General features: G+C 28.8%; 2 protein-coding genes across 9 annotated transcripts; both read left to right on the top strand.

Moving 5' to 3' along the window:
- The first annotated feature begins 207 nt into the window (after positions 1-207).
- Positions 208-22,198, top strand: LOC130671637 (uncharacterized). 8 transcript variants are annotated; one of them, XM_057475667.1, is made up of 6 exons: positions 16,280-16,521; positions 18,358-18,426; positions 19,733-19,786; positions 19,859-19,969; positions 21,539-21,715; positions 21,795-22,195. In XM_057475667.1, the coding sequence occupies exons 1-6, from the start codon at positions 16,461-16,463 to the stop codon at positions 21,872-21,874; spliced, it is 552 nt and encodes a 183-aa protein (XP_057331650.1). In that variant the 5' UTR covers positions 16,280-16,460; the 3' UTR covers positions 21,875-22,195. The 8 variants fall into 8 exon arrangements, with proteins under 8 accessions (XP_057331651.1, XP_057331650.1, XP_057331645.1 ...); XM_057475666.1 differs by having other exon boundaries at positions 16,282-16,521; positions 19,859-20,011; positions 21,795-22,165; XM_057475662.1 differs by having other exon boundaries at positions 19,733-20,011; positions 21,810-22,198.
- Positions 999-3,437, top strand: LOC130671635 (WD repeat-containing protein 18). The gene has a single exon (XM_057475660.1). The coding sequence runs from the start codon at positions 1,150-1,152 to the stop codon at positions 2,407-2,409; it is 1,260 nt and encodes a 419-aa protein (XP_057331643.1). The 5' UTR covers positions 999-1,149; the 3' UTR covers positions 2,410-3,437.
- Positions 22,199-23,093: the final 895 nt, after the last annotated feature.

Genomic DNA, 23,093 nt, shown 5'->3' with positions numbered 1-23,093 from the left:
TAATTAATATAATTATTGACACAAATAAATTTTAATAAAATTATTAAATTTCAATTTTGAAATTTCGCGCTAAGATGGCGCTACTGCGTGGCGCTGTATTCAACGTTCAAATTTTTGGGGCGGTCGAATGATTGCAAAATCGATTGTTTTGTATCAACTGGCGGTCCAATAGCAGCAGTCAGTACCATCGACAAGGGCAGTAGTAGTCCAGATCCTTCTTTACGTTTAAATTAAAACACAGTATTGCAGTTAATTATCCATAAAATTTATTACTTGTAGTGATTGTTTAATTATAATGTGCAGTGTTTGTAAACTTTAAATTGTGCAAAGTGTCTGTGGTATCGTTAAGTGTTCAGTGTTCAGTGCTAGTGTAAAGTGTTGCGAATTGCTGATGCTGATGACTTCCAAGTTCCTGAGCAAAATCATCTGGCATCGTCTGGTGGGAAATAGCAGTTAAGCGACTTTTTTTAGCTGCAATGCACTTGGAACAATTTAAATTAAATCTCCAAGTGTATTAGGACACCCTTCTGCACATTATTTCCTCACCAAGGTTTGTTCAAACACTTGCGTGTTTCTTTTTTTTAATTTTTAAATATTTTTCTGTCATATTCTGCCGCCATTTTATTTTGACACGATTTTTAATTTTCTCCAATTTCTAATAATTTATTTTTCAAATATTTAAATTTACCGCGCAATTAATAAGAATAATTAATAAAATTGCATTCCTTAATGTGCTACGCTACACCTGCTCGCAGCGCATTTCCAAATGCACCATAAATAATTTTAAAATTGTATTTTCGCGCCTTTAGTTTTAAATTATTATTTTACGCATGCGCTCAAAGTATCGGAAAATCATTTATTAATTAATAAATAAATTATCAATTAAATAATTTTAAAAATTATTACAATCATTTACTTATTTTATAAAATTTTTTATTTTAATAATTGACTTTTTTCAAAATTTGTAAATTCGTAACTGACCGGATGTAAACATTGGTCACGAAAGCAACACGAAATTAAAATAGTGAGTACTTCGATAGCACGTGGTGTCACAATCAGTCATAACCTATATATTTACACATTTTTATATACATATACATATACATTTAAATATCATTTATATAAATAAAGTTTTAAAAATAAATAAAAATGATCCGGACATCCAGAGAAGTTTTAGTGACAAGTGATAATTCTGGAGACACGTGGAGTGCATCAGTGTGGGATCCAGTGACCGGCTCTCAATTGAAGACGTACAGAAATCCATCAGCAATAAATCATCATTGCCTGAGTATCCTCAGTGACAGTTACATGCTAGCAGCAGACATAAAAAAATCACGTTTGTATTTCTGGGCCTTGAATAGCCAGATTCCAGTTTCAAATTTATCATCAACGACACCAGGAAAAGTTTCAGCGTTGGCTTGTGCTCCAAACGGCCACTTTCTTGTAGCAGCAATAAACGAAAACATATTTATCTGGCAGTTATCTACAGGAAAATTACTAAGGACACTATCAAGACACTATCAGACAGTGACATGTTTAGTTTTCAGTTCAGACAGTTCGCGTTTTTCCAGTGGTGGTGAAGACAGTCTGGTATTTCTATGGGGATTGACAAGCGTAGTAAATAATTACAATGATGCTGCTCCTGTTTATAAATTTTCACATCACACTGGTCCAGTCAAAGACATTTATATCGGTAATTTTTCACAGCGAGCACGTCTGGTCACCGCATCCTTAGACAGGACAGCAAGAATTTATGACACGTGCACTGGAACTCAACTGCTTACGTTAATATTTGACGTTCCTCTTACGTCAGTCTGCATGGATATAATTGAATGCAATTTATTCGTCGGATGTATTGACGGTAACATCAGACAATTTGAATTACGAAATCCACCGCGTAATTTAGAATATCATGTGTCTGAGGAAAAAAATTTGGTTGTCTTTAAAGGACACACTGGAAGTGTCACTAAATTATCGGTGTCTGTTAATTGCACGACACTTTTGTCAGCGGGTGCTGATGGGAATGTTAATTTATGGGATATACCAAGTCAGCAAATTACAAGAACTATAACCTTGAAGGGACCGGTTGTCACAGCGTTTTTTACACCAGGGTATTCAAATTATCATGCTGATAAATTTAAATCTAAAATATTAGTACGGCCACTCCAGAGCTCGCTTTATGAAAATGATAAAGACGCGGTTTTAGAAACTTTAACTGATTCTAATGATTGTCCGCTTCTCGATCCTGAGTTTTATTTTACAAATAATTTATCTGCGGGAAATGACGATGACATCCAGACCAGACTGATGGAATCAAATCACGAGAACAAGAGATTGATTAAAATTAATAATGAGTTGTATAATAATTTAATTAAAAATATAATGTCTCCGAAAATGAATGGATCATAAAATAAATAAACAATGTCAATTTATTGACGTACTTTTATAAATAGACTGTTTTATTTAGCCAGTCTTTGAATCGCTCTGTTGTATCTCGAGTACAATAACATGTCGCAAGGAAACGGTTGGTTGAATCTTGTGAATTTGAATTTAAATCCATTGTCCTGTGGAAGCTGTGTCACTGTAGTCTGGAGCAATTAAATTAATTTAATTACTCGATATTTATTAAAATAATACTGTAATTTTCTAATGGCTGTCACAAAAAATTATCAAGTTGGTAAATTTATTTAAAATTAATTTTTTAATTGAAATAAATAGGAAAAATTGATGAGTTATTTTCTTCATTAATAAATTATAAATACTCGACTGTTTGGGGAATCCTTTAATTAGATTACGACCACAAAGTAAAATTATATGAATGTCATATCTTGCCTGGGTAGTCAGTGATGATTTATTTCATCGAAATAATTAGAAACTTTGGTATAAACGCGTAAAATAATTATTTTACGAGGGAGAATTTGAATGACTAATTATTGAAAATTACGACAGAGGATCTATGGCCTGTATTTTCCATGTTCACGACCGGTTTCCACCTACGACTCGTACAGACTCGCTCATGCATGTGAATAGAATACATAGATTTCTAGCCATTGGTCCTCGTTAGACCCCGCAGATTCCATAGAATAACATGAATACTGTACATACCGTCGGTTCAATGTGAACACCCACAGCAAACTCTTTCCCATTAAAAAAAGCTCGGCTCAAGATCTTCCGCACTCTGCTTTTGGTACATATAGGGACTGGTAATTTTGATCACGGTTAAAAAATTATGACATAAAAGTATTAGTTTGTATGGTACAATTTGTATATACTGACCGCGGTTGTCTAAATAAACTAAATAATTAGAAAAAAGAGTAATATAATTTTTGTCGTTGATAAATGCCAGCACGTGGTCTCCGACGCGTATTGCTGGGTTCCAGTTCTTCAGCATATGATTGAGCTGAGTTATTGCTGATCCACTGAGTAAGACATTTCCTGACCAATTCTGATGATGTTAGTGACGGATGACTAAAGTTTAAAAAAAATTGACATTGAAAATATTTTTTTATAAAAAAAAATTATTAATAAATGTTTAAACTTTTTTTAAACCGACTAGGATGTATGAGATATTTTAATTTTTTTTTCACTTTATTAATAAGAATTTTAATTGTAAACTAATTTTTAAGTCAAGAGGTAATTAAATGAAAAAGTAATTTGTTTGTTACGGAACAAGAAAAAAAAGTATAATGATAATTACTAATGCCAAAGTTTATACCAAATGTAAGTAAACTTACATAATTTTTATACTAGAGGTGATTTTTAAGTGAAAAAAAAAGTTGATAAAACGTAAGTATTTTTTAAAAATATGTATTTATTCAATTAACTTTTGAGGTAGACTGATACATTTAAAATTTTTTACTTCCCGCTAAGAAAATTGTAAATTTTCCAAAATTTAGGAAGTTATTGTTTTCACCCCGATTTTCGAAAATCGAATTTTCATCAGATGTCAACGTTTTGAGGTCCTAGGAAACTATTCTGACTATTTTCAGAATGATGTCCGATTATCTGTATATGTGTGTGTGTGTGTGTCTGCGTCAACTCATTGAAATGGTTGAGGTGACAATTGAAAGAGTTCGTTGGCCGCCGACTTTCCTCAAAATATTAGATCGATCGATACGATAGACTCTAAGATATTAAAGAAATACAAAAAAAATTTTTTTTTTTTAGATTTTTCTAAATTTTTCAGAAACGGCTCGATCGATCGATTTCAAAATCTAATCAGCTCTGGAACACAATAAAGCGCGTCGATTGCCACCTTAACCGTCTCAATCGGTCAATTCGTTTGAGAGATATCGTTGAAGAAAAAATGGTAAAAAAGGATATTTTTCGAAAACAACGGCACATAAAAGTATTTCCGAGCTCGAAGAGCTCGAAAACATCGGGAAGTTTTGGGGCTGGCCCGCAAGGTCAACCGATAGACCGATTTTTTAATTTATTTTATAGTTTAAATTTAATTTAATGTTAATTTTACATATTAAAGTAAGTTAACAATAAATAAATTATTAACACTAAGTGATTCTCTTGAATTTTTGAAAGAATTTTTCGAAACTGCAATACTAATAATAATTAGATCCAATACTTGACCTAGAAGATGATTTAAATTTTATGCGCGAATTGTCTAGAGGACTTGCGGAGCGGTAGATAACTGGAAAATTACGTAAGTTACAACGGGTATGACAAAACAAATATTGCTAACACAGTTATATTTAAAATTCATATTTTTTCGCATGAAAATTTAAATCATACTTGTAACTATCGCTGTAGTATTTTTACTTATTTCTAAACTAATAATGCACTCCTGTGACAAGTCATTTACTCAGGTACCCTCTTATCCATATCGTAGGGCTTTCTTCCAACGCTGGTTTTGCTAAACTTAAATCTCGTATATAGATCGTTCCTGATTTTTTCCGCATCTTCACTGCTTATTTTTTCCCTTAATAAATTTATCCCTCCATCCAGCCTTTCCTTTATTTTCTCTTTATCCTCGGTTCCAGATCCTTTTTATCACTTCCTCACACTGTAAAAAATTTTACGTGTGAAAATGGTCCCCGATGACTTTCCACAGTCTGTTCGGCATGAATTAACGGTGTGAAATTTTCGTGGTGTGAAATATCAAGCGGTGTCTTTTATTTCACACCGTTTGGTGTTATTACCTCAAATTTTGTCAGATAATATAATCTGTAGTTAAAAATTATCAAATAATATATAAATTGTAGTTCTAGTATATTTATATTATTATTGATATAGACTATTTTAAAATAAATATTAAAGACATCCGTGTCAAAGTAGTCGAAAGTTTTATTTTCTTCAATTTCTAAGAGAAAAATAGTATTATATATTTTATTATTGAATACACCATTTAATACTTTGAACAACGGATAAATATAAATGTTTATTTGAGTATGTATTTATTATGATAAACATTTAAACAATAAATATAGGATGATAAATAACAAAATAGTAGTTTATCTATCGAGTGCGATCGTGTTTAAGACGCGAGTGTGAAGATTGGTGCCGAGCCGAAGGCGAGGGTACCAACACACGAGGGTCTTAGACTCGATTGTACTAGATAAATACATTAGTTTTTGTGACAGATATTTGAAATTTACTACATTTAGTGCCTATAAATGGCAGGTTATAAGTCCGCGTTTATTTATTTGGTAAGATTGTTTTGAGTATTTGTTGAAAATTAGAGAGAAGTCGGTAAGTGGACGAATTAAAATGATGATAAATTTTGTCAAAAGATGGCTCGTTAAGTTACTTCGATATTTTTTGGTCGTTTGCTATCGCACATGTAACCAAAAAATATTTTTTGATCCGATGATGACCTCACTATTAGAACGATTAGGTATATTTTTTACCAGCTGTATCTTATCTAATATTTTTAGCTGCCGGTTATAGGCGCTAAATGTCGTAGATTTCAAGTGTCTGTCACAAAAAATATCAATATGAGTTAGAATAATCTATATATGGGTCATTCCATGCCAAATCACCTGATTTTAAAAATCATATTTTTTGATCCAGTTGAATTTTTTATATGTTTTTGTACATATAAAAAGACACCTAATCCTACATTTTGAGCCCTTAATTTTCAAAAACTTTGGAGTTATGAATTTTTGAAAATCGCGAAAAAATAACGAGGAGGTAATTTTCAGAAATTCATAACTCCTGATTAAATTATCGTAATTTCATTTCGGCAATGGCTTTTTTCTTCACGTTTAAATGTAGTTTCCAAAAAAAAATTTTTTTTTTTCACCGTTTTTTCTTACATTTTAACTCAAATTTTGACTTTTTTTGAAGACGGATATTTTTAATTTTCTTGAAGAAAATATATGTCTTACTAGACTGTAAAACGAATTTTTTAAGCCCTTTGTCAAAGTAAGATTCAAATATCTTCGATTTTTTAAGCAACTTCTTCGCATTTTTTTAATCAAAAATTCGAGTTTTTTGAAGATTTTTTAATTTTTCACCAAAATTTCAATGTAAATATAAACAAATAATTTTTTCCTACTGTGCCAATCATATTCATAGAATACTAGTTCGTAAAACTAAAAATAATGACTTAAAGTATAAAATAAAAAATGAACAAATTTTCGTCGCAACATATCAATAAAGATTTTCAATTTATATAATTAGCATAGTAGTAAAATACTATTAAGATCCTTGATTATTATTTTACATACGAACACATTTTATTTTTTAAATGAACTGGACTCAGAAAAAATAAAAAACAAGAGTGATTGTGATAATTGATTTTTTTTATTTATTCAAATAATTGTTACATATCATGGTCGCGACGATGCGATAAATAAAGTTCAATTGCTGGAACAACGATAAGTCAATTGTATTTTACTGGTGAGATTTAAATAAATAAATCGTGGTTAGTAATTACTAGGGCCAGGATTTTTGCGTTAATTTAAAAATAATTATTAATTAGAGGTGTGAAGTTTTTTATATTACAGGGAAAATATTGGTCTTATTAAAAAATTTTTCAAACAAAAGTTGTAGGAAATTTAATTTTCTAAAAAAAATGTCTCTTATAATTTTCTCTAAGTACTAATAAGAAAGCCGTAATTTCAAAAATAAGATTTTCATAATTTACAAAATTTTGAATCATTCATTATAAATCTTAAATTTTGAATTACAGTGAAAATATTGATCGTATAAAAAAATCATAAGAGACATTTTTTTTAGAAAATTAAATTTCCTACAACTTTTGTTCGAAAACTTTTTTAATAAGACCAATATTTTCGCCATAATATCAAAAATTTAAACTACTCATTTAAAAAATAAGGCAAAAGTCTTGTCCCTAGTAATTACTAATTGGCGATGTCTTGAATGTGATATCACTAAATTGACTCCATTTATCATCGCCTTCTGCTAACGCACTTTTTATATGCACTCTTACAGTATAATCACTATTTGGATATTTCAAATCTGTTAAATTGTAGTATTTTTTATCTTCATGCACATGATCCGTAATATCAATTACCTAAGTATCAAAATTGAATATTTTATTTCCTAATTACAGTTAAAAATATAAATAAAATAAAAGTTATTACCTTCCATGTATCTCTTCGCTCTAACTGACTCTGATAAGCTATCATGTGATGCAAACCTGGAGGAAAAGAGTCCATTGGAAAAGGTACAGACCAGTATAGCAATGCACTACTTGATGTTTTATTTATCACTGATAAATTTTCAGCTTTTGCAGGAATTACTGAAATTTTTTTTTTAAGAGTATGTTTTATTATTTCATTTATATTGAAAATTATTCATTAATTTAATTTGTTTTTTTTTTATATTGAAAGGTGACCGACCAAAATAACACAGAAAAAAATAAGTCGGTAAAAATTTACGACTTTTATAGTAAATATAATTTTTATAAAGAAAAGATGGAAATCTGTGTATTGCCATGAAGAAAAAAAAAATTATCAAAAACTTGATACACTGTAAAAAATCGGGCGTGAATACGGATTTTATTTCAATCCGAATTTAATCCGTTACTCGGAGTCCCAAAGTTTAAAAAAAATCACTCCGCGCACGGAGTAAATAGAGAATTTTTTTCAGCGGAAAGTTTGAAAGTTTAAAATACACTAAAAAATTTTGGTCTAAGAATGGCCCCCGAAAATTTTATACGGCCGTGTAGTGTGAAACAATAATGTAAAGAATCTTTGGTGTTAAATATCCATCATTTACACCATTCAGTATTACTCGTTATAATTTTAATTAATGAGCAATAAATGATATTGAACATTCTTAGTTACTTAATCAATAACTACATTGATTTGAATTAGATTCAAATTACGGTAATCCAACGTAAAATAACAATTGACTGTAAATTACGGTGGATTTACCGTAATTTACGGTAAAATACGGTAATCTGCCGTAAATTACGGTAATTCGCTAATCTACCCGAATTTTCACGGTAGATTTACAGTATTCTGCGGTAAATTTACGGTAGTTTACGGTAAGCTCCCCGTGATTGACGGTAAACCCACCACAATTTACTCATTTACCGCAAATCTACCGTAGCTTACCGTAAACTACGGTAAATTACGGTAAATCCGCCCGAATTTTACAGTATATTTGCCGTAAAAATACCGTAAATTCATGGTAAACCAGGTCTACTAGGGATATTATAATATTTCTTAGCGAAAATTATCATAAATGACACATTTACACTGCCTAAATTTAACACGATATTTGGTGTAATTTTCACACCAAAATTTGTATACCGAGTCATTTGCAATATAGGTACACCGTGTACACCGAGTCCAAAAATTTTTTACAGTGTAAAGAACTTAAACACTTACACCAACGAGTGTGTAAACGTTGTAATTTACACGGTCCAAAATTTAACACCACGCGTCGTGTTACTTTCACACCGACAGTGTCGAAAATTTTAACACCAAATCGTGGCCTTAAAATTTTTTACATTGTAGATAAAAAAGAAGGATGTATAGTAAACGGAAACATAAGTTTTATTCGAGTTATATTGATCTAACCATTATTACACCATTGATAAATATTACTTACCATTAGCAAAGTGATGGAAATTACAAATTTTTGATAAATTACCAAACCGGTTATTCACAACCATTATGAAACGATAGTATTCAAATGCCATTCTGTATATGGGATTAGTTGTCGCATCCCAAATACAAAAATTTTGAGAAGTGTTGAGATTTCTTTTAGGACAGGGGTATAATTTATTATTTGCAATAAAACTAAGGGTATAGTTTGTTGCAATACAATTTTCAACAGGATCCCAAGTGCATTTTAAAGATTCCCAGTTGTCCGAAACGCAGTCAAAGTTGTTTGGTGCTTGTGGCTTAACTTAAAAAAAATTACAAAAGTATATTAAAAGATCAAATAAAATATTTAAAAAAATCTAATTATATATGGAAACAAATGTACGGCTCTACACAGAAAAAACAGATATCTTGAGTCAAGAAAATATTTTTGAAGACAAACGTTTTCGGGAACCAAGTCAAGATTTTCTTGAGCCAAGAGAATTCGTCTTGGTTGGAGAAGATTTCTACTTTATTTGAGAAAATTTAGGTCTCCAAAAAAATTTTCTTGAATCAAGAATATTAACCTTCAGTCGAGAATTTTTTTTTTTGTGTGTAATAATTATTATTTTTAGTTATCATAACTTATTTGAAGATAAAAACACAAAATTTTTGTTACATAAAAGATATTTTCGTTGATGTTAAGAATAAAATTAATCAATAAATGCTCCTGATAAACTAAGGAAATGTTTATTTCTTGAAGGTTTTATTGACTTAAAATTCGGTGTAATTAATGTTAAAAAAAAATAAATTAATAACAAAATTCGATGTACAAAAATTAAAATCATAGTTTATTAAAAACACAGGAATCTAATTATTTATTTCTATACATTTATATTTATATATGATAAGATATTTTGACTTACTTTCTAGTGTTTCAGGATTATTAGTACACAGATCTGCTGAATTTTCATAGCTTAAGCCGATTAAAACAAAAATTATCGGTTGCCAAAAGTTTTTCATTTTATTGAGAGTCTAGATCGTTGGTATAAAGCAGAAGTAAGTAAAATGGTTGGCTTTGTTTTGGAATTTTTGTAATTAAACATAAAGACCAAAGTAAATTCAATCGTAAATTATCAGTTAATTTTGGTAGAAGCTATTAAACGATTTTTAATATTAGTTATTATCATCGTTATCGACAAATAATTCTTGAAAGCTTTTAAAAAATCAATTAAGAAATTTTTTTATCTCTTTTGATCTCATTAAACACTAATGGAATTTTTAACATATATTTTATAAAAATAATCACTTTTAACTTCCTGCTATGAAAATTAAAAAAAAAGTAAAGTTGTTGGTTCGGTTCGATTTTCGAAAATCGACTTTTCATCCGATCGTTTTGAGGTTCTAGGAAGCTAATCTGGACATCTGCCCGTCTGTTTGTCTGCACGCGCGTGTGTGCAATCTTTTTTTGTCCAATGATATCATTGGAATGAATTAATGAATTAACCCATTCGAAGTATTTGGCGGAAATCGAAAGGGCTCACTAAGACTTAGAACTGTTTAGATTTTGAAGTTGATCGGTGGAATAGTTTACGAGTTATTCAAAAAACAAAAATTAAAAAAATAGTATATTACACTCCAAGGGAGAAAAGTAGGACATTTCAACCCGCAGATTGGGAAGTCCTACTTTTTTCCGGGGTGCGAATACAATTTTTAACTTGTTCTGTATCTGGAAGTTTAAATTTTTGCCTCTGTTTATGATAAACATTAGCGTATGTGCAATTCTTTCCGCAAACAGGTGCAGATCTGGTGAAAAATAGTATACACACCACGGAGAAAATCCCAATCCGAGTGTTTGCCACCTTTGCCTTCGGCTTGAGTAGACAATTATACACACGTGGCTTGGAGTGCCCTACTTTCCTTCTTAGGTGCGTAATATACTATTTTTTTAGGTTTTTTTTTGTATAACGAAAATGAATGAATCACTTGCTCGAATTACCTAAAAATGTAATCAGTTCTCAGTCTTCATTTATTTTTTTTTTATTTATTTATTCTTTAATTTTTATGCCAAGGCACAGGCCAAATGGCAGTTTTATACATTAATATAGTTTTTTACAAGAGTAATTTTATTACCTAAAGTCACAATTTGTGAAGGAATATTAATAGACCATTTAACTCTTATTGTATAATCCGATTTCTAAGCTGAGTAGCTGTGCGGCAGTGGTTATGCTTTATATTCGTTAGGTCTTGGTTTCGAATCCCGGCGGCAGCAGATTATTTTTTAGCAGTTTTTTTCAATTTCTTTGGCAGTTTCCGTCATCCAATACATCGTTCGTATTTATGGTTCACATAAAATAATTCATTAATCATATACTAAAAAGTTAAAGGTTCTAATTATTCAAGTCGAGTTTCGAATGACAGTACTGTTTTATTCGAACGCCTATTCGTATAACTTTAGCTATTATCATTAATATTTTAAATTTTATTGTTTTTAATCTTGCGATAAAATGTTTATTACTGAAACATTATTTTTGGAATTTTAAAATTTTAAATTTTCTTCAATCGAGGCGGTTATTTTTAATAGTGATCCTTTTTCTCTCCTGTTTCTTTACCAATTGTACACGATCTGATGAGAGTCTTTCTCGATCTATAAATTTAGGCTCTGGAAGCTTCTTTTACCTTTTTAAAAGATGATTTGAACCTAAACTTGGTAAAAGTGGACAAAGTTACTACGTTTAGGTTCAAATCACTTTTTTGATATATGGATCTTTATATTCTAAAAAGATGATTTGAACCGTCTTACCCTCGTGTAGGATTTGGTGGCTCAAATCACCTTTTTAATTTTGACTCGGGTTCTCAGTAAAATGTATTTTCTTTCGGCCCAACAATTTTTAGAGCTCGAGAGCTCAAAAATTTACAAGTCATAACCGGGAAGTTTTGGGATCGGCTCGCAGGATCAACTGTTTTTCAGATTTTCGTTTTAAAAAATGTGTTGTTTATTTAATATAATATATATTTATTTTGTAATTTACTAAATAAACGCTGTAATTTAATTATTATATAATTGAATTTATAAATAATATCCCGTAGTTTATAATTCGTAATGAGACTTTAGTAGAGGATATTTTTTTTTATTGTATTTATATGGAAAGAAGTTTGACGTTTAGTACATGTATTTTGTATTCAAATAAACTGTCTTTAGGTGCTAAAGATGTATGCAAATTACGTCAATTCAGTAAAATTAAGCTGTCTAAGGTGAAAATTACTTCTCGAATGTCTTTTTTCACTGTAAGGCTTTTAAGAATTAATGAATGTTATTTTTAAAATAAATTAACTATTTTACAGCAACTACTGAGGTACTAAACATTAAGTATTTTTAACAATAAATTAATTTTATAAATATTTAATTATTTTACTAAGTTTAAAAAAAAATGTAAGATCGTGTATTCTTTTTGTATAAAAAAATAAAAATGTAATAATTTATTAAACATTGGTATTTTATTTTCTTGAAAAGTAATTCTAAAAGTTAAGTCCAGAGTGTACTTACAGGAACCGAAGTAGCTTTTAAATCCGATTGACCATTACCGTAGTAGATGTATTTGACATAAATAATAAAATAAGCTTGGAAATTTTTGACGAGAAATTTTTGAGAGTCATTGATATATGTAAAAATAGATTCATTTATTTTTTCAGGATGTGGAAACTTTTTACAGAAAACTGAAATAAATATTTATGAATAAACATTAATGTCATACAGGAAAGTGAGTGTTAAGCAAATAGTTGCTACATTCAATATGAGCTTGAGTTTAATAACTTAAATTTTTTTCTTTAACTATAGGATACTAAAATAAGGTTTTATAAAAATACTGCTTGAGTTTTTTTCTAAGATCTAAAAACTATTTCTATGAGGCAAAGGAGAGCTCTTCAAAACCAAATTTCGAATTTTGATCTGGGATCAAAAATTTTTTTGAATTTTATTTTTTTGGGTATATTCCGAAATTCACCGCGAGTCGCTGTCCTGAAATAACTCTCAACATTTCCAAAAAATTTTGTATTTTGAGTATGACAACTAATCCGATACACAGAATGACAACTGAATACTATCGTTTCATAATGGTTGTGAGTAACCGGTTTGGTAATTTATCAAAAATTTATAATTTCCATCACTTTGCTAATGGTAAGTAATATTTATCAATGGTGTTAGATCAAAATAACTCGAATAAAACTTATGTTTCCGTTTACTATACATCCTTCTTTTTTATCTACAATGTAAAAAATTTTAAGTTCACGGTTTGGTGTAAACGATTTGGTGTTAAAATTTTCGACACTGTCGGTGTGAAAGTAACACGACGCGTGGTGTTAAATTTTGGACCGTGTAAATTACAACGTTTACACACTCGTTGGTGTAAGTGTTTAAGTTCTTTACACTGTAAAAAATTTTTGAACTCGGTGTACACGGAGTACACTATCGTGCAAATTACTCGGTATACAAATTTTGGTGAGAAAATTACACCAAATATCGTGTTAAATTTAGGCGGTGTAAATGTGTAATTTATGATAATTTGCGTTAAGAAATATTATAATATAAATATTAAAATGTTCAAAATACTACTTAATATCTAATTAAAATTAATATAGTTATTGATTAAGTAACCAAGAATGTTCAATATCATTTGCTGCTCATTAATTAAAATTATAACGAGTAACAGTGAATGGTGTAAAAAAGTAGATTACACCGTGTTGAAATTACATGAGTGGATATTTAACACCGAATATTTTTTACACTTCAAGGCCGTGTAAAGTTTTCGGGAGCCACTTTAACACCAAAATTTTTCACAGTGCATAAGACCCTAAAATTTCTTTTTAAATTTAAATTTAAAATTAAAAAAATTTGGTAATTTGCTATTTTCGATCTACGTTATCTTTGATAAATAAAATATATATTATTAATCTAATGTTACACTTACAATACAACGACCATGAATTTGAAAAAAAAAAAAAAAATAAATAAATAATTAAAAATCTTTTGAGTAAGTGTCAAATGTTCTTATCATGTTTATTTAATACAGTCGGACCTCGTTATAAGACTATTTGCTGTCTTTTTTTATAAATCAGATATCGCGATAGTTTGAGAGAGAAACTAATAGTCTTATAACGAGATCCTAATGTATATATTTTTATGACTTTTGCATGCATGCGTTAAGAATTGAATAGTTGCGACATAAATAAATTTAATTACTTACTTAAAAACAGTTCATCAGTAAATTGAAATGCAATGCACAACCGATCAAAGACTTAGTCATTGGTGTTACACAGTATTACTGATAATAGATTAATTATTATAATCAATTTAGTGATGAGTATGACACGTTTCCATTATAGAAATTAATCATTGAAACGAAAGATCAAACACGTGTGCTACTGCACTTCGTTTACCAAATGTTCATTTCAACTTTATCATAAAATCGTTTATGCGAAATATTTCATGACGTAATTATGATTAATTATTAATTTTTAATTTACAAGTAATTTTATAATTAAAAAATGATCGACAATATAGGAAAATCCGGGGTAAAATGAGACACCATTTTTAAGACGAAAAAATTTTTTGTTTTTTTAAGCTTAGTTACAATTTGTAGAAGAAAATGGGCAGTTTAATCAGCTGCGAAATTGCAGTAAATAAAAAATTTTTTTAAATAAAAATTTTTTTTTTAAAACTGAAAAATTCTCACTCCGTACACGGAAAAAAACGATGCTCAAAATTTTAATAGTTTGTAGTTTATTTTTGACTTAAAATTAGTATATTTGTATACTAATATCAAACCAGGATCATTATATATTACAAAATGGCTATTATTTACATTAAAATTTGATACACATAGAAGAGCAAAATTTGTAAATTCGTATATTAACATTAATATGAAAAAGAATCGATAAATCGCTATCTACAGTTATTTATTACTATTCAAATAAACATAGAAAAATTAAAAAAATTTACTACTTATTCGATTTATGTATATAATAAATTAATTTATAATAACGAATAAATAACATTTTATAGTAATTATTAGTCAATGGGACAGAATTTATAAAATAAGAGTTAAAAGTCTTCGGTATTTTTATGAGCAAAAAATCAGTATCTAGTATACTAATTTTTCATTTTATTATTTACCACTTATTCGATTTATGTATATTGTAAATTAATTTATAATGATGAATAAATGATATTTTAAGCTAATAATTGATCAGAGATATCGAATTTATAAAATAAAAGTTAGTAACTTTTGCAATTTTTCGGCTGGAAAAATCAGTATCTAAGATAGCAATTCTTAATTTGACCAATCATTACTTTTTAATAGATGGATGCCATAAATTAATTAATTTTTACTAATAAGTCACGTATTTATACCAAAAAGTAATAATATTTACTTACTTTTTGAAATAATTGATAGTAGTTTTTAGGAATCTACAAAAATTAGTAAACTACTTTGCATTAAGTATATCATAGTACTAATTATTGATAACAGATTCCACTTTTTACTATTATTTATTAATTTTTAATATTCTGTTTTTTCCGTGTAGTAAAGTAATTTTTTAAAAAGAGTTTAGTATAAAAAATAATTTTTTTATCTTTAAAAAACGTCTTTACATTTTGTGCCGCGGGCTCCTTTAATTACTGATTAGTTTCTAGATTGTCGATAAAAATTAATGAATGAATTTGATTAATTTTGGTTTTCGAATATTGATAAATAAAAATTTAAGAAAATGTTAAAATTGAAATAAAAATTTCATGAAAAAAACAACTGATATATTATCATTTTGTCGTTACAATGTTTCTTAATATTATACTTCGTTATTTATAATTTTCTTATCAAAATTTTTTTGATTGATTTACGCTGGATTGACCCCCACACAATAAAAAATTAATTAATAAAAAAAATGACAGTCATGATAAGTATATGATAAAAATATATAAACAACATACACTAAAACTGAGTGTACTATTTTTATAAAGAATGGATTGAATTTTGATATTCATTTTTTTATTTAATCAACTGAAGCAGTAAAACATTGAGAACTATATATATATATATATATATATGTATATGCATAAAAATATGATTTTCTTATGGAGAAAAGTATATTAAATACGTTGTACAGATAAAATATAAGTGAAAATAAAGGAGAAAGGGGAAAAATTAGAAAAGAGAGATGGACCGAAAGAGGGTGCGCAAGCATCATCATCCTTGCCAGGTATAAAATCAGTTGGCGGTAAGCTCTCGGTATCCAGTATCGCGATCATCGCTACAGACAAAAGTTATACATTTAATAAATAGAGTGAATATTTTTTGTTCTAAATTATTGTTATTTATTTTTATTTAAATTTAAGTTTAAAACTTCATATTGTAATATTTACTTATAGTAATTTTTGTTCTTAAATTTGCAATGAAAAGTCACTCGCGTTTGATTGTGTTTATTTTACTAGTTTATATATCATCATTAATCAGTAAGTGTTTCAACATTTAATTGTTAATTACGGCAGATGATCTATGTCCTGTATTTTCCATGTTCACGACTGGTTTCCACCTACGACTCGTACAGACTCGCTCATGCATGTGAATAGTATACATAGATTTCTAGCCATTGGTCCTCGTTAGACCCCGCAGATTCCATAGAATAACATGAATACTGTACATACCGTCGGTCCAATGTTAACACCCACAGCAAACTCTTTCCCATTAAAAAAAGCTCGGCCCAAGATCTTTCGCACTCTGCTTTTGGGACATATAGGGACTGGTAATTTTGATCACGGTTAAAAAATTATGACATAAAAGTATTAGTTTGTATGGCACAATTTGTATATACTGACCGCGGTTGTCTAAATAAACTAAATAATTAAAAAAAAGAGTAATATAATTTTTGTCGTTGATAAATGCCAGCACGTGCGGTCTCCGACGCGTATTGCTGGGTTCCAGTTCTTCAGCATATGATTGAGCTGAGTTATTGCTGATCCACTGAGTAAGACATTTCCTGACCAATTCTGATGATGTTAGTGACCATTGACTGAAATTTTTAAAAAATTGACTAGAAAATATTTTTTTTATAAAAAAAAAATTATTAATAAATTTGTAAATTTTTTTTAATCCGACTAGGATGCATGAGATATTTTAATTTTTTTTCACTTTGTAAAGAAGAATTTTAATTGTAGACTAATTTTTAAGTAGAGTGTTAATTAAATAAAAAAGTCATTTTTTTTTAAAGCTCAGAGAGCTCGAAATCATTATTACTTGTAAATTTTTGAGCTCTTTGAGCTCAAAAATCTGTTAAGCCGATAAAACATACACTGAAAGAAATTTTCTTTAAAAATTACTGTTATATTTACGGTAATCATGGGACGAATGGCACGACCTAATCATTTGTCAGTAAGTGAGATAATTTTTATCTTTTTTTCAACAAATTTTACCATAGTCTACTGTAAATTTTATTCTGTTTTCGGTAAATTGTATGAAGTTTACCACAAAATAAATAAATTATTTTGTAATTTTTATTTCAAAAATGGTAATAAATAAAAGCACCGCATTATGTCCCACGATTACAGTAAATTTAACGGTAATTTAAAAAAAAATTTTTTTTCGTATACCTTGACTGAAAAAAAATAATTTTTGTCCGACGATATCTTTGGAACGAATCAACCGATTTGAATATTTTTGGTGGCAACTGAAAGGGCTCAACAAGACTTAAAATTGATTAGATTTTGAGGCGAATCGGGCAAGTGATTTATGAGTTATACTCAAAAAATCTAAAAAAAAAAAACATTTTAATTCGTATTTTTGGTATAACTTGTAAACTACATGTCCGATCGACTCCAAAATCTAATTAATTTTAAGTCTTGGTGAGCCCTTTAAATCGCTACCAACAACGTTAAAATCGGTTGATTCGTTCCAAAGATATCGTCGGACAAAAAAAGTTTACACACACACACATATACACACACGGACGTCCACCCGGAAATAGTCAAAATAGCTTCCTAAGACCTCAAAACGTCGACATCTGATGAAAACTCGATTTTAGAAAATCGCACCGAAACCAATAGCTTCCCTTTTTTTGAAAATTTGCAATTTTCATAGCGGAAAGTTAAAAAAGGTATCTTACATAATTTTGTAGCCACCCTATTTAGCCGAGATCTTCCCAAGAATAATAATAATATTTGACTATATTTTGGTACTGCGTATAATTACATCACTTTCATCAAAAAATAATAATAAACTTTTCATCTCATTATTTATTTATATTTTCACATTTAAAAAAAAAACTAATAATTAAAAACTAATTAAAATATCAGCAGCTGAAGCAATCCGAGGTATTTCGCGAACGTATCTTCAACATTCGGCATTAGCAAGACAGTTAAATGGTAAAATAACTATTTTAATAACATATTTATTTCCCGAGCATTACCCTCTGAGTTGAATAAATTTCTATTGCTAAATAAATGTTAATTAGTTATCTAAATATATAATTAACAATGAAATGAATTTCTTATTCAAGTCGTTTCGTAGCCAATGAAAATAACGATGAACTAACATTTACAATTATGAATTTTCTGCTCTTCTTAATCTTCAACACATCGCACTTGACATGAAATCATAAATATGAAATATATATTCTTAATTAGTCTTCTCTAATTATCAGGTATCCTCATTTATAAGCAACTAAAATTCATTTCAGTTGGCGCAATAAATATACACTTTTATTTTTGAGTTTATGAGAGACAATGAAATATTTTAATTCATTATTAATTACATATTTTTTTAACATAAAAGGTGTTTATAATATTTCATATTTATGACTTTATTTTAATTCAAATATAAAAAATACAGGGGAAACCGGATGCGGATGATTTTAATAATAAAAAAATTTTATCTTCCAGGACATTATGGGATACTGAAAAATTTTTTTTTTATTTTGTATCTTTTTTTCAACGATTTTAATTAATATTCATGTTTGCATTTAAAAAATTAATAATTATACATTATTTATAAAAAAATCTCCGAGGTAAAATAAGAAAATTTTTTTTCTTTTAATTTTTAGATCCTTCGTTTTACCTCGAGTACTCCGTATTTCTCTAAGATTTATAATAGTTGCAACCTAAGTAAAAAGTTTTTGATTAAAAAAGCTCTTTTTTAATTTTTTTTTTTTTTTTCAAATAATTTTTAAAGTGTCCCATTTTGCATCGAGTTTTTTGTTTCGCTCTGACACTTTATGTATGCGTAAATTTTATGAAAACGAGGATAAAAAAAATTTTTCGAACTTTCTTTCTTACTTTGGTTTCCTCTATATATTTTTAATATCAATTTTGACTGATTAATTTAAATACCATCGAAATCCATTAACTCGGACAATTAGTCTATGGGGGAGTAAAAATTCCTGGAAATTTTGACTTATCGAATGCCACTTCTCTTTTAAAGAGTAAACTACACGCATGCGCTCTTACATCTATATGATGATATATAAATATATATAGACACATACAAAAGTATAGCATCGGGTGGGAGACAGCGTAGCTCGTAGTGGGGGTCAAGATTGAGGGGAAGTTTCGAGATAATGGAGTTCGCCTGCAATGTATTTAGTTATAAATTTTTAAAATATTTTTTATAAATTTCAGATTGTATGGGCGCTGAAGAGTATAAAGATTTAAAACTAATTGAATTGTTTTTTAGGTGGTGATAAAATGAGTGATGTGATAACAAAGTACAATGAACGAAGAGCAGCAGGTATTTTGGCACAGCCAAGAGTGGGTAGAACAATGGGAGCCGCAAGTCTTATTCGTTCTGATGGTCCTACAGGTTTGGTTCATTATCCTCGGGTTGGGCGATCGGGTCACTCTTCTTCTTTCAACAACATCAATGACAACAACCCCTTGAAGTTTGGTCCTGATCCAGGAGAACAGAGTCGTGGTAATTTCAATTCCGAACTTTCTATGGATCTCGATTATCAAGGCATGTATTTTTATTGTTTAGTCATTTAATCAACTGAACAGTTAACCCGGGTCGAAAAATTGTATCTTCAAGATAAGTGATAAATTGAAATATTTTTTATTTAATTTAGATTTTTAAATCATATTTATTTTATTTGGCAATTTAATCGGTTTTTGTCTGTACTATTCCTTATCCAGGCCAATATCAGACTTGTTTTCGTATTATATTTAGTCTGTTCCCGGGTCAAAAATAAAACTTGATTTACCAAGTCGAAATTTGGAGCCGTTTTTCACAAGACAAACTCGACTTTTTTTTACGGAGGTATGAAATGCATTGAGTTTTCGCCTTGGTTTAGACTTAACTGGCTTTCTTATTTATGATTTAAGACGAAAAAGTTGAAATCAAGTCGAAATTGACTTGGTTTAGACTTATTCGACTTAAATTATAAGGCGAAAAAGTCAAAACAGGTGAAATAATTTTTATATATTAAGGTGGAAGTAAGGCGAATAAATAACTTTTTTCGACTTGGTTCAGCAAGTCAAAAGTAAGGTGAATGACTATCGTGCTCGAAGCAAAGACGAATAAGTTGAAACTAAGGTCAGAAAATACAAATAAGTTGAAACTAAGATGAAAAAAGTTGAAAAAAATTTAATTTAGGTCGAAAAAGTCGAGATCTTATCGAAAAATCGACAGCAAATCGATAACTTCAAAAGAAAATAAGGTGAAGTGAGCCTGAAGCAAGTTTTATTTTTGACCCGGGTTTTTAATCGCTTTTAGATTAAAAACAGACTTTTTTGTTATAATTATTAGTATGTGTTCATTCGTTTTTAGGACAAAAACATATTTTTTTTACTATCATTTTTAGTCTACTTTAAATCGCCTTTATGTAAAAAACACGACTTTTTACAAATATAAATAATAATAATAATAATATAGATTTACAAATTTGTTTTAATTTTCTTTAAATTTAAAACATGCTAATGCGCTTTCATAATAAGATGTCACAAGAATTCTGATGGTTTCCAATGCCAAAATATTTATCGATTTTATCCAGTAAATAAGAAAAATTTCTTGACATTTTAAAAGTAATTTTATTACTTTTATTAAATATTATAAATACTCAGTCAATACAACTAAAAAACAAAGTTGTCAAACTATCATTAACTGCCGACATTTTTAAACAAACGACACCAAGTAAATGGTCAACGAAACATAATCAATTCTGGAACTTGAAATATTTTTTTTAAATATTGTCCATAAATAAAAATATTACAAGTCCATGATTAAATCTAGTTTTGTCCTCGCAAATTTTCAGAACTAAAATTTTTCCAAGTTCAAGAATTAATCTAGTTTTGTCTGCCCGTAACGCAATAGTTTTTTTAAACAACAGATCAAAAAAGCTTAAAATTTTGATAAAAGATCAAAAACAGATCAACTAATTCAAATACAGACCAATTAGTCCAAACACAGTCCAGTTCAACTAAAATCAGATCAAATTTTTCGACGCGGGAACATAATTAATTAAATTATTTATTATTTATCCAACAGAACGCCTCGACAGTGATGAAAAAACATGGAAACCGATAGACATTTCAACAAGAGGAATTTTTTGGGCTGCTACCAAACCTAGACGAGAAACAAGGAGAGAACAACAGCACTTAAGATTATTCCGCAGTGAAGGTGACAATGATGAAAACTGGATTGCTTTGCCAGTCCAATTCCAAGGTTATAAAAATTTATTGACATACTTAATAATGTCTATCAATAAATTATTATTGTCGTCTGATCATTTGTATTACTTTAGATTTTTCAAATATAGAACAACAGCAACAAGAATCCTCTCAAGATGTATCAAAGTTCACCAGGGAAATAAATCATGCTTGATCGGATATTCTTAAACTTAAAAAAATACGTATTTTGATTTCCCAATGGTAAAAAATAATTTATAAAAAATAAAAAAAAAAATAAATTTAAAGCTTCTTCAATTGATTACTTGTTCCGCATAAAAGAAACTTCAAAGCCGGAAATAATTGGAAACAACTTTCAATACATTGAGTTACAGATTATAAAATAAAGTAACATTTAGATCTATTGTAATAAAATTTTATAATAAGTTCGACTATTATTGTTATTCATAGCTATATATATATAAAAATTAAAAAAAAAAAAAAATTATGTACTTAAAAGTTTATTTATATGTACTGTTCTATTAACTGAAAAGCTTCAGTATTAAATAAATATTATACTTATGAATTTTATTTTTATTTTCTTTGGAAACAAAAAAACTTCATTGTTTATTTATCTATTTTTAACTTCCCGCTAAAAAAATTTAAAGTTAAAAAAAAAATGGGAAGTTATTGGTTTCGGCCCGATTTTCGAAAATCGAGTCTTCAACAGACCTCGACGTTTTCAGGTCCTAGGAAGCTATTCTGATTATTTTCAAGATGATGTCTGAGTGTACGTACACGGAATAAAATGAACTACATAAATTGAGAACGACAAGCAATATAATGATAAAGTGATCAGTAAAAACTATCATTCTAAATAGTAATTTTTTCGTTTATGATTGAAACGGGAATAATTACAGGATAAGTATGAAAATTTATTGTCTATGTAAAAAAAATTACTATTTGAACTTTAAAAACCGTAACTGATACTTTGAAAATTGACGACACGTATTATAAAATTTATTATTTGGAATGTTAAAATTCCCCATACTGACACCCGGGTTCCGGGTTATAATTTCAAACACTAATTTTTAAAGTTTATTTTTTTCCGTGTATATGTGTATGTACGTACGTACGTATGTAAATATTCTGTAACTTTTGAACGAATGGACCGATTTAGCTTTTTGAGGTGGCGTTTGAAGCGGCTCATTAATTCCATCAATTTGTGAGGAACTGAGCATAACCGGTACAGTATACTCGGAGATATTCCAAAAATAAAATTTTTTCAACAATGTTCTTTTCGGATAACTTGTGATGTACTCGATGGATTGATTCCAAAATCTAATCAGCTCTGAAACTTTATAAGCCGCGTCGATGCCATCTCAATTCACTGTAAAACCAAGTGTGTACTCGAAATTAACACACTTGCCGAATAA

The sequence above is a fragment of the Microplitis mediator genome, chromosome 7, assembly GCF_029852145.1.
Source record: "Microplitis mediator isolate UGA2020A chromosome 7, iyMicMedi2.1, whole genome shotgun sequence".
NCBI classification, from domain to species: Eukaryota; Metazoa; Arthropoda; class Insecta; order Hymenoptera; family Braconidae; genus Microplitis; species Microplitis mediator.
The sequence above is the reverse complement of the archived record's forward strand: the minus strand, read 5'-3'. Positions and strand labels throughout refer to the sequence as shown.